General features: G+C 42.2%; 1 protein-coding gene across 1 annotated transcript in view; it reads right to left on the bottom strand.

The window, feature by feature from the left end:
• Nucleotides 1–468: 468 nt before the first annotated feature.
• The window catches only part of ATP8A2 (ATPase phospholipid transporting 8A2), a 727903-nt gene continuing 716362 nt past the window's right edge, over nucleotides 469–12009 (bottom strand). The window contains exons 39-40 of the mRNA XM_044668968.1: nucleotides 8784–8875; nucleotides 469–982 (exon numbers count right to left, since the gene is read on the bottom strand). Coding sequence (XP_044524903.1) covers nucleotides 885–982; nucleotides 8784–8875 — 190 coding nt within the window. The 3' untranslated portion in view covers nucleotides 469–884. The remainder of the gene's footprint in view (nucleotides 983–8783; nucleotides 8876–12009) is intronic.

Raw genomic sequence — 12009 nt, 5'->3', positions numbered from 1 at the left:
GTGGGGAAAAGAGGGGGAGGGAAAAGTATTTTTCCTATCTGATCAGGGTTCTATGGAGTTTGCAGGCTGAGAGGCCAGAAGCAGAGGAAGTCACTTGGTTGGGACAATCACAGCATTGGGTTACCATGTCACCAGCACACCTGGCCTGCCATGCAGAGGGTCTGAAGGAAAGAAATACTGTCTGTGCGTGCAGGGAAGAAATAACTTCTAGAAGGGACCTACAAAGACCCCTTGGAAGGATGGAGAATACTTCACTGGAACACCTATGTGTTAGCCCTGCTGGGAAGGTAGGTGGTTAAGAAGGTTAAGATAAATATTCTCAGATTTGTCATCCCGTTACATATTTGTGATTTCATTGCAATCAAGAAGTTTATGTCAACTTCATACAAACAAAATTTAAATCAAAGCGAGGGAACAACCAGTGTAGAAGTAAGGTTTACATGCTGCTGGCATACTTAATCTGCAAGTTAACAAAACAGGAAGTTTCCATACCCCGATTCCAATTAAAGCAAGATAGGTTTCTCACGGAACATAAAATTCTTTTACCTTTCTCCCAGAACAACTTGTACTGATGTTTAAATATTGGTGAAACATAATGTTTTTAATTTCACACCTCACAGAGCACAGTCGAATGCTTCATAACAACATAAACAAAAGTTAGGCAGAGCATTGCAGACAAATTGAAACAACGATTTCCCCCTCCATATGTACTCAAGGTTTGCAAAGGGGAGACATAATTAACAAACTTGTTGGCTAAGGCCACAGAAATGAATTTTCTTTCCGGTGTTTCAGCTGCTGTTGCTGCCAGCCTTAGTCAAGGATGCTGGATGCAATCATCCAAGTCTCATGAATTCCTGGTATTCATTAAATGGGAAGGCAGTGTCCTACTGCACTCCAGCTCTCTGTTTGGTTGTGTCATAGGAGCGGACCACTTCTGACTGAGAGACTGCTCCGTGTTCTTCTTGGGAAAAGGCGTATCCATCTAAAAGAAGGGAGCACAGAGTAAGTCAGTTCAAGAACATAATTTGGGACCCTCTGGGGGTGATAAAACTGTCTTGGTACCATAGAAACAGCTGCCCCTGTAGCTGAAATACTGGTCAGAGAAACCTCAACCCAACTTAGCCAGACTGAACTAGTAGGTCCAATGTGTTAATGTCTATCACAGAAGGGGAAAAGAAGGGATAGCGCTGGCATGACATTTGAGTACAACCCATTTCCCCCTAGTGCAAGGGTTCTTAACCTGAGGTCCACAGAACCCCATGTGCCTCCCCCTCCACACCGACAAAGAGTCCATGGATGGATTTGAAGGAATCTCTAAAATTTGATGGGGGAAAAAATTACATCTATATTTGCATTAAGCTTTGATTTCCTTTTGTAATCCTATGTGTTTCATTTTTATGCTTTTAAAACATGAGTCCGAGAAGACCTCACCAGGTTGCCAAAGGGGTCTAGGACACAAAGTTTTAGAACCCTTGCCCTAGAGACTGCATCTGTGCTGGGCTCAGAGCACTCTCGCTCCACCTTCCTAAGCTACAGGTTTTCCTTTCCTTAGGCACTCACTGCTGAAGGGAGAAGTAATAACTCTGGGATAGAGAGGTTTCCCAGGTGTGAGACTGCTGCTGCCAACCTCAGACTAAAATGTGTTAACAGGGGATGCACTGGTCCATATCTAGATTTTCCCAACACCAATCAAGAGATTTCTGCTCCGGAAATGCCAGACTCTGCCTGTAACTGAAGGCCTGCCGACTAATTTACAAAGTTGTAAACATGCTGGAGGAAAGAAAAAAATATTAATACCGAAAGTTGGCAAAGCAATTTCATGATGCCTGAAGCATTCCTAGGGTTTGAAAAAATCAGCCTGATTCAGACTGGCAATCAGCTATTTAAAGTGGGTTTCTTCTAGTTTGAGTAAATAAGGCAACATGCTGAACTTCTTAAGAGGAATTTATTGATCAGCAGTTCAGGCCACAGCAAACTCATTTCTTGCATGTGGTTCAAAAGAAGGGTGACTATTGGTGAGAATAGTTGGCTTCTCATCAATCAAAGGGCAAGAAAAGGCCTCATATGTTGTTGGCTGGGTTTCGTAAGTCAAGGAGTTAGAGAATTATCACACCCAAATGATAAACACTGTAATTAAATAAAAAATAATATAATAAGGATAATAAAGAGGTAGATATTCTCATCCAGGCTTATCAGTTTAAGCTAGTCTATGATTACCTGACTCATCACTGACAATGGAACCATTAATCAGCAATCATCCTTTAAAAGGAGAAAAAAAAATATCAGTCATGCAAGCTGGGATCAGGCAATGTCTATTGGATTCTAAATAAAGAAAATAGGTGTCCGTGGATGAGTTGACCCAGTCTTTAGATGTGTGGGAGTAGGTTGATCAAGAGGAGATCATGAGAAGAAGCCTTGAGAAGAGAGAGAGAGAAAAAAGGAGAATCTTCCTCCTTTAAGATAATGATAAGGACCATCTTTAGGACACATTGAAACCATCCGTTTTGAGCCATCCTCAAGCCTCTTGTATCCTAAAGCTCTGCTTGTCAAGTTCTAGGCCAGCCTCTTGATTCTGAGAAAGGATGAAAAATAGCTTCTGTTTTGGTCCAGAAGCAACATACCACAAGGAACGAACCAAGAATTAGTAAGGTTGGAGCAATTGTATCCACCTGCCATTGCCTGAAGGGACAAGTTGCCTGGGTTTGTTTGTGGACTTTGAGGTTGGGACTGAGTTGGATGAGAATTAGGAAGCTATAAAGGAAAGTCATCATGAGGCTATGAAATGAGAGAAGGACATGAATGTGCTAGAGGGAGAGAGTAGAATGAAGTTTAAGAAGAGTTAACGTCTGTTTTATTGGATCTTTGGGGAAAAGAGGGGCAAAATAAAGAAGAGAAAGAATCCAAGTTACATTATAACTCCTCCTCCCTTAAGCTCTCAATAAATTCCAGTAATTCCCTATCACCTCTGGGATCAAATATAAAATCTTTTGTTTGGCCTTCAAAACCTTAGCTTTCCCCCAACCTTTCTGGTCTTCTTACATCCATCTTACTCCATCTCCATGCCACCCCTTTCCCCCCTGCCCAATATACCTGATCTAGCGATAATGGCCTCCTTGCTATTCCTCACACAGGAAACTCCCATCTCCAAACTCTGGACTTTTTCTCTGGTTATCCCTCATGTCATCTCATCTCCATCTTCTGACTTCCTTCAAGTTCCAGAAGCCTCTCCTGATCCCTCTTAATTCTATTGCCTTCCCTCTGCTGATTATCTCCAATTTATCCTGAATATAGCTTGTGTGTACATGGTTGCTTACAAGTGTCTTCTCCTCTGTTCTGGGAGCTCCCTGAGAGCAGGGAAGGTCTCTTCCCTTTCTTGATACCCCCAGTACTTAGCCCAGTGCCTGGCACATAGTAGGAACCTAATAAATACTTGTTGACTATATGACTGAAGAGAAAAAACAGTGACAGAATGAGACTAGGGACAGAATGAGACTAGGGAAACTTTTAATAAGGAGAGAAACCCCTCAGTAACTGGATATGTGACCGTGGTGTCCTCCCCTTGATCTATGCCTGGAAAAGTCACTGACCTCCTTGGTCAAATGAGGCCTGTGTGTGGGATGCTGATGTGCTTGTCTGTTTCTTCTGTGCTCACTGAAAAAAAAAGTTTATTTGAAATCTCTTATAATTGGTTTCCATAAAAGGTGGTTTTATAACCCTTAGCTTTGATTCTGATTGCTTTAAGACTTATGGGCAAGCTGCTGGCCATCACTGCCCTGAAACTGTCTTCACTTGGCTCCATTTTTCTCAAGGGCTTTTATAATGTCTTAGCATTGCCTAATGGGATGGGCATCAACACTGTTTTCAATCATCAACCTGGACAATGCAAACTTCCCGCTTCCAGCTAGAGCAGGGCTCTTCCAAACCTCTTTTTCCCCTGCAGCCTAACCCTTCAAACCACACCTCAGATTCTCTGCTCAGAACAAGGTGCTCATTGTGAAGAGTCCTTACTTCAGTCCAAGTAAGGAGCCTTTCCTCTGGAGTTTTCAAAGCTAAAACTAATGAATAATACTCGCCCCCTACAACTAGATAATCAAAAGGTTATACTTTAGGGTTAGACTCTTTTGGCTTTTTTAAAAAATAAAGAACATTTCTAGTAAAGATCTGGTGGTCAAAGTGTGCGAGCATCAGCAATTTTGGGACACAATGAATGATAACATTTGCTTTCTTGTTTTGTGGCCTCTGGCAAATGCTTTCCCTCTCTGTGTACTTTTTTTCATCTGCAAAAAAAAAAAGGGGGGGGACTACTTAGAAGAAAAACAGTTTTGTGATGTAGAGTCATAGGACTGTTACCTCTGGAAGGGACCATGGAGCTCATTTTGTCCAACCCACTCACCAAGGCCCAGAGAAGATGTGACTTATCCAAACAGCAAATCAAAGCAACTTGTAAGTGGGAGTTGTCACAACATGAGTGCTACAGCAGGCTTGGCTGTCCTTGGGAAGGAAGTGCTTCATAAGCTAGAAAGCCTTATGCCAACTTGAGCTCTTATCATCCTTATTTTCTGGTGGTCTTCTGTCTTATCTCCTCAACTAGACTGTACATTCCTGGAAGGTCTGCTGCGGGTCTTGGGTAATGTCCACAGGGCTCAGCAGGCACTCCCAAGCCATTGTTTAGGCAGAGCAAATTCAAGGGCTTGTTTTATTATTTAAACTGAGGAAACACTGGGCAGCATGTCTTAAGAGGTACTTGTTTTCACCACTCAGTAGTTATCATATATTGAGCAATTAGTTGGATGTGTTTCAGTATAGAAATACATCTACTGCAGTTGCATGTGTGTGCATTTATGAGGGGGTAGGGAAGTGGGAGAGAGAAAAGGAAGGAACTAAGCAGGGAAAATAAATCACACATTTCCTTTGCAAAGTGTTCAAGGGGTATATGTTTGTAAAAAGGAATAAATCCTATCTAGATCTTTGTCTGTGCAAAAAGAGTGACTTGGACTGCCAGTCAATCGGCGGTAGATTTCCTGATCCTCAGTCCTTCCAGCCAGGAGGCACTGCCTGTAGCCACAGAAAGGTTTCTGTGCAAACAACCCACCAACGATGGAAACACAGCTGCCCTTTTTTAGAAAAGGAAAGAGCGCTTTCATCAGAAAACTTTGGATGGACATAAAAATGAACATGGATTTGACAGAATCCATCCTTTTTGAGTAGAAGCACCATGTGGAACAGTGCAAAGAGCACTCTTTGGAGTCTGCGTTGTAATCTGCTGCTTACTGCTATCTGTGTGACCTTGGTAAATGTCTCTGTGCCTCAGTTTCCTCCTCTATAAAATGAGGGGTTTGTTTATGTGACCTTGAAGGTCCCCTTTCCTGTTCAAAATCCCATGGTTGGCGATTTTATTTATTAGTTGTTGACCCTGAACAAGTACTCTTGCCTTTCTGGGCCTCATCTGTAGAAGGGCTTAGGCTACTTGATCTTTGGAGTCCTTTCTATCTTTAAACCTGCATCCCATCATTTTGTGTTAGCACATTAAATCGTCTAGTTTAAATGAAAGGATCAACTGTCTGCCTCCTCTGGGAGGTGCACCCATAATCCTGGACTCAGGCCAAGGAGAAAAGTAACATCAAATTCCCATCCTGTGTGAGGCACTTCCAGACAGTCTTGGAAGAGCTGAGTGTACAGTGGGTTTCCTTCGCCTGAAAATCTGTGGGGCCCTTCCTGTGAGGGCCCAGCATCAGGCTTCCCACAGGCATTCCAAGGGGATTGCTCAGTCATGCAGTCATGGGAAGAAGCACAAGGATCAGGTGTGGGGCCAATAATGAAAGGTTTTTTCCTTCCTACCAAACACATCCATGCCACTGGGCAGACAAAGGCTAGAGAGGTCACTGCCTCGGAAAAGCAATAAACAGGCAGCCAGCCTCTTTCACCACCAGTCTCTCATGAGGTAAAATATCACCTTAGGGCTATGAGCCAGGTCTGCTCAGCCTGGGCTGGCCACTCATCTTTTCAGGAGGAAAAGGAGGCAATGTCTTCTTTATAAACTATGTGGCGAGCTCAGGACCTGATTTTCCTACAAGAACCCCCAAGTAGGAATCAGACCAGCTGTGGGTGAACAGGTAGACAAAGCAACCTAATAGCTTAGGATTTCCTGTTCAGTCCCCTGAAGATCGGCATGACAAAGATGCATGATGCTTGCAACAAGAACTCTGGCTAATGAACTTTTAATTGCTGTTTGCATCCAAATGCTTCAGCTTACTGGAAACCGACTTTTAAAAAAAATTTCCCACTTTCATAAATCTTGCAGGAAGTCTTGACAGCCTGAAAGTAATGATGTGGACCTGGAGAATACACTTGGTGGAGCCAACTTGGGAGCTAGCTTTCTCTTTCCTCATGCATGTGCTTGTACCAGAAACGGGGATAGAGAAGAGAAAGAGGGAATTTCCAAGCTATTTCACATGATCAGGTCCAGAAATCAATTATACCATTTTTTTTTCACCAGCCTAGCTTAAATGCCATTCTCTAGCGGACTTTTTCAATTCAACTGGGTTTTGGTGATGGACATCTTAATGAAGGCAACAGATTTCTGACACTGAAGAGAGGAGATGGTCATAACAGTCAAATTGCATAAACAGCTTTTCTGTGCACTTGTTCTAGGAATCCTTAGACTTTTTTAATGATGGTTTACCCTGAGGGTAAACTAAGGCACAAACAGGCTGAGGGAATTATCAGTGGAGGGGATAGAGGAAATCATGGAATGTCAGAGCTGAAAGGGACCTTAAAGATCATGGAATCCAACCCTTTCATTGCATGGATGTGGAAACAAAGACCCAGAGAGGTTTTGAAACAACTTGCCCCTAGTCATATAGAGAATAGTAAGTGGTAGAGGTTGGATTAGAACCCAGGTTTCCTAACTCCTGGGGTCCAGTGAATTTTTATTACATGACATAGTTTACAGCAGTCAGAAAGAGTAGCTAGCTGCTTAAAGCTTCATTTTCCCAGTAAAAAATAACCACTTTATATATAACCAATTCTCTTTCCAAAATGGAAAAAAACACAAAACAGAAGAGCAGGCTACCCACTGAGTTGTGAATTGTTGAAACAAAATAAGATTTTATAGAGGCAGGTAGGTGGCCCAGTGCATAGAGTTCAAATCCTGCCTCAGATACTTATCAGCTATGGGCCTTTGGGCAAATCACAAGCTCTTTTAGCCTCAGTTCCCTCATCTTAACGGGGATAATAGCAGCATCTACCTCTTCTATGTAGAGTACTTTTCAAATCTTGGCATACTATATAAATGTTAGCTATTATTATGATTAATTGAGATTAAGAGGCAGGTTTTACATTTAGGGACTTTGTGTTCACTGTGCTTCTTGGATTGCCTGTTGTATATTTCTTCGCATTCCCCAGACTCAGAAAATGTGTTGCAGTAATTAATGTTTGGGAAATGAAGTTCCTTTCCTAAGAGCCCTGACTAGTTATTCCCATGAAACACAGATCCTAAGTCACATATGACCCCGAAGAGGCTCCTGGTGACCGTTTGAGCCTTAGTTCACTTATGGAGGGGAAGAGGAAGGTTTGAAAAAAATTCTTCCTCTTTTGGTTTGCCAAGTATTTTGAGTCTTAGCACATATAATTCAGCTTAGATTGTTAATACAAATCCTTTCCATGTCTGTGCTATGTACATAATGGGGAATTTTTATAATGATTTTGCCGATTCCTTTTCACCTTCTTGTTCTGCTGGCTATTTCCTCCTAAGCCTCCCTGGGGAAGGGGAGAAATCAAAAGAGGGAGGGAGGTGAGTGAAAGGGAAGAGGTGAGGGAGGAAGGCAGAGAGGAAAGAGAGGGACAAGGAGGGAGAGGAGCAGAGAAATTAAGGGAGAGAATAGGAGGGGGACAGGGAGGGAGAGAATATGAGTAAATGAAGCATGCTAATAAGCAAAGGTCATTTGCCATTAAATGGACTGAACAGGAAATGCTGAGGCTGGACAGCCTATATAGAACAACTCTGAAAGTCCTTTAACCACAAATGGTCAACATAAATGAGCCACTTAGTTTGTTCTCATTTGCCAAGATTTCCCCTCCTCTCAAAATTCGTTCTTTCGGTCCATTCCAGTGGGTTTCCAGGCCTCTCTTTAAAATCTGGCAGCAGTCCATACCTCAGATTCTGATAAACCTTGGCTTCTCTGTGTATTCATTTATGAGTTATCTGTCCACCCCAGCCTGGGTAGGTCTGCCTTTAGCAGAGGCCTCGGGCCCCTCTTCAAACGATCAATGGCATGGCCAATTCTGGGTGTGCCCCTACCGAGGTCAGGCATCTTTGCCAAGAGATCCAGCGACTCCAAGGTGTGAAACTGTAAGGAGGAGTGTGCTTACTGGGGGAAGGGAGGGGGCCCAGTTTGAACAACTTTGTAAAATTATGGACCTTTACAGGAATGTTGTTATATTTATAAAGCAGGGTTTATACATTTTCTTTAAGGAAAACAAAGAATCCAAAACAAAGTATTTTATCCTTAAAAAAAAAAAAACCCTATTGGGACCATGATGGAGGGATCTTGAAAACATCAGGATTTTAAATATAAGGATTTTGTCATTCAGGCATTTGATTGGGTCCCCGGGAATTACCTACATTCAAGCTATACTTGCCTGGGGCCATCTACACTAATTCCACTTCCAAATTTATGTCTCTGGGTTGGCAGCTCAGTCCTCTTTCCCTATTAGCACTACCTACACTCTTAATTAAGCCTCCCCCTTCTCTTTACCTGGTTGGGTTTCAGCCAGCTACTTACGTGATACACCTTGCTGGATGGAATTAGAACGGAAGAGAGTTGGAGGCGTTTTTCTGCCCAGTCTCTTTAACAAGTGATCTCGCTCATTCAAGCTGTAAAGGAAATTAAACATGGGTCAGTCTCCAGCTCCTTTAAGTTCATCTCAGAGGTACTTGCTGAATAAGTTTCAGGTTGTAAAATAAAACAGAAAGGGGGAGGGAGGAAAGAAAGCTTCCCCACATCAGGAAAAATGCCTTGTTTCACAAGTTGTCCCACTATTGACAATAGATGCTATCGAGCCTTGAAGTCTGTCAGTACACACGGCACTCCTTCTTCTTTAAAAAGCTTCTCTGTTATAAGTTGGCGTGACACACAGCTCAGGTCTTCACCTTCCACTTCATTGACATGAACTACAAATGCCCTTTTCATACCAGTTTTCAGGACATCTTTGAGAGGAAGTCTGATGCGTTTCTTGCTCTACGTCTTTAAAGTTGCCAACCTACCTGGAGTTTGCCTTTATGAACACCTTAGTCATAAATGGCATCAGTTCCAGCCTCCTTATCGCTTGTCTTTCAAAAGGCCCAATTCTCTGAACCTAATCAAAAGAGATTTCTTTCTAAAGACCTCCCTTCTTGTGTTCATATCCAGGATACCTGAAATCAATGTGTATAGTTGTTTTTTTTTTTTCACTTCAGAAACTTTAAAATGGCACTTCCCTAAATGAATGTCACAAAACAAAAGCTATAAGGATATTCGAGCAAAGTCCTTTACTATTAAAGTTGATTAATTTATCCAAACTCAGTGAGGCCAAGAGTTTCCTTTTAGCTACTTCAATGCCATTTCAAATTCCATGAAAAAGTAGCCCAGAATGTAAAGTAGCCTTCTGATGACTACTATGAAAAGTATGAGGTGGTTTTTTTAAAAAAAGAATCGCATTTTAAGTTGCCATTTCACAATTCATCTAAATATTTTACATACATTTATAAAACACATGACACCTCTTCTTTTTAATAAACTTATTTGTGCCATAACTCTCTATCAAGAAGATAGCCAACTTAAATTATTTTCATAAACCCATCACAAATAGATGTACATTTATAGAACCACTACAATAACTTAGGAAAAGTGACTGCATTAAAAACATTAGGCAGTGAAAACAAAAATAATCAATAATAATGGCATCTTGGTTTAAGGGCAATAACACTAGATTCTGAGAATCAGAAGACTTGGGTTCAAATTCTGACTGTCACTTATCAAAGTGAGTTTTTAATCTCAATCTCAAAGATCTGAATCATCAATCATCATCATCATCATCATCATCATCATCATCATTTTTGAAAATGGCTCCTCCAGAAGTGTCCCAATATGGACCAATGGAAAAGCCATGTTCCAAGATGGCTGCTGTTATTCAATTGCTTCCTTAAAACTAAAAAGATAATGAAAGTTGTAAAACAGCCCCAGAGCCAAAGGAAGTTTGTTTTATACCTTTTAGTATGTTATTAATAACAACAAAAACCAACAACAACTCACACTTACATAGTGCTTTTAAGCTTTACTGGTTGTATTATGTCCCAGGATTTCACTGGAGCCTCACATTAGCCCTGGGAGGTAGTTGCTATTGTTTCCATTTTTAAGATAAGAAAACTTAGGTTCCAGGAGATCTGATAGGAGCATATCAGAGCCAGGGCCCAAGCTCAGATCTTCCTGACTGTGAGTTCAGGACTTAATCCAGCCTTCTCCAATTACCCAAGCTAGGCCCACTGTCCGGGGCCTTAGTCCCAAAGCCCAGGAGCATTGGAGGTGTTAAGCAGAGTGCCCCTCACTAGCAAATCAAAATAGCCTCAGACCACACTTTTAGGCCTTAAGGGGCTGAGAATCTCATCACTCATTCACAAAATGGCATTGTGGGAGAATGACTTCTGGTCTGCCTCATCCCTTCTCTTCAGGTTAGGAATCCCAGTGGCCAGGGCTGCAAGAGCATGAGTGGTCCAGTCTTTTTTTTCTTTTCCTTTTTCTATCCCCTTTCTGGTCCTTCCTCTTCAAAAATGGCTAAGATTCTGTCTGGCTTTGGATCTTTACCTTTCCTCCTATGATCAGTAAATGAGGCATGCTCTGCTCTTAGGTATCCAGAACAGACTGTGTCTTGGCTAATTTCACAATGTTTAATTCATCACCAATTAAAATGAAGCTCTAGCTTAGCAGAGCTGGGCAAAATGTTTGACGGCTGATGAGGCAAAATGCTTCCTCTATGCCATCACAGTGATTTTGCCTTTTCTCTCAGATGGTTTTTTCCCCCCTTCTTCCACTAGCCAAATTAATCTCAGTGGACCCTGCTAAGCACCTGCCCCTGACCACAATGACCCTCCGATAAATGAAGAGCAAGCATGTTAAAGCTTGCCTGTCCCCACGCTGCCCCTGTGCAGTGATCAGCAGCTTCCAGGGCTTTCCGGTTTGGGGAAAAATGGAAAGTTTTATGAAGTGCCTGTCACTCCCCTGCCTGACCTAGCATGAATATGGCTTAGACCCATGTGCAGAAGACAGGACAGATACCAAAGAAGCAACACAGCCTTGTGGCTTCTTGTCCACACTAGAGGCTGCTGGGGTTTCACACGAGGCATTTGGAGCCTGCCTAAATGCAAACGTTGGGCTGGACCCCACATCACCCATCAAGGTCATGCTATTCCAGGATGGAGCATTTGGTTGGTAACCGAAGGCTAACTTTTACTTTTCTAAGAAAGGAAAGGAACAGCAAGGCTTATCTTGTCCCCCTTTCTACCCTCCACTCCCCCAACCCCCAGACAGCTCCAATCCCCAGAGCCCTACCATGCAGAAACTCTCCCAGTGGTGTAGCATCAGGAAAGCTTCATTTCTCTCAGGCAGAAGTCATCTAGTGGATTCCTTAGCCCTGTTTTTCTTCATACAAATGTCTCTTAACTTGGTTTCTCTGAACAGTCTGCATTGTTCTTTCTCCTTCATGCCCACACTTGGAAAGTGCCACGGGCTTAGAGATCAAGCACCAGAACGAAACTGCACAAACTTATGATTTTTCCCAAGGCTCAACTTATCTCACAAACAGCCTTCCCTAGGGACTTTTTAAGTAACTGAAGATTGGGGGGGAGGAAAAAGAAAGCTTTTGTTTTTAGATGTTGGAAAAGATTCTTAAATATTTCAGCTTAGAATTAAGGAAGAAAAGTGAGTAAACTGTGTCTACACCTTTTGACCAAGAGATCCCACTACTGGGCATATA

This window comes from Gracilinanus agilis, chromosome 3, assembly GCF_016433145.1.
Source record: "Gracilinanus agilis isolate LMUSP501 chromosome 3, AgileGrace, whole genome shotgun sequence".
Lineage (NCBI taxonomy): Eukaryota > Metazoa > Chordata > Mammalia > Didelphimorphia > Didelphidae > Gracilinanus > Gracilinanus agilis.
The sequence above is the reverse complement of the archived record's forward strand: the minus strand, read 5'-3'. Positions and strand labels throughout refer to the sequence as shown.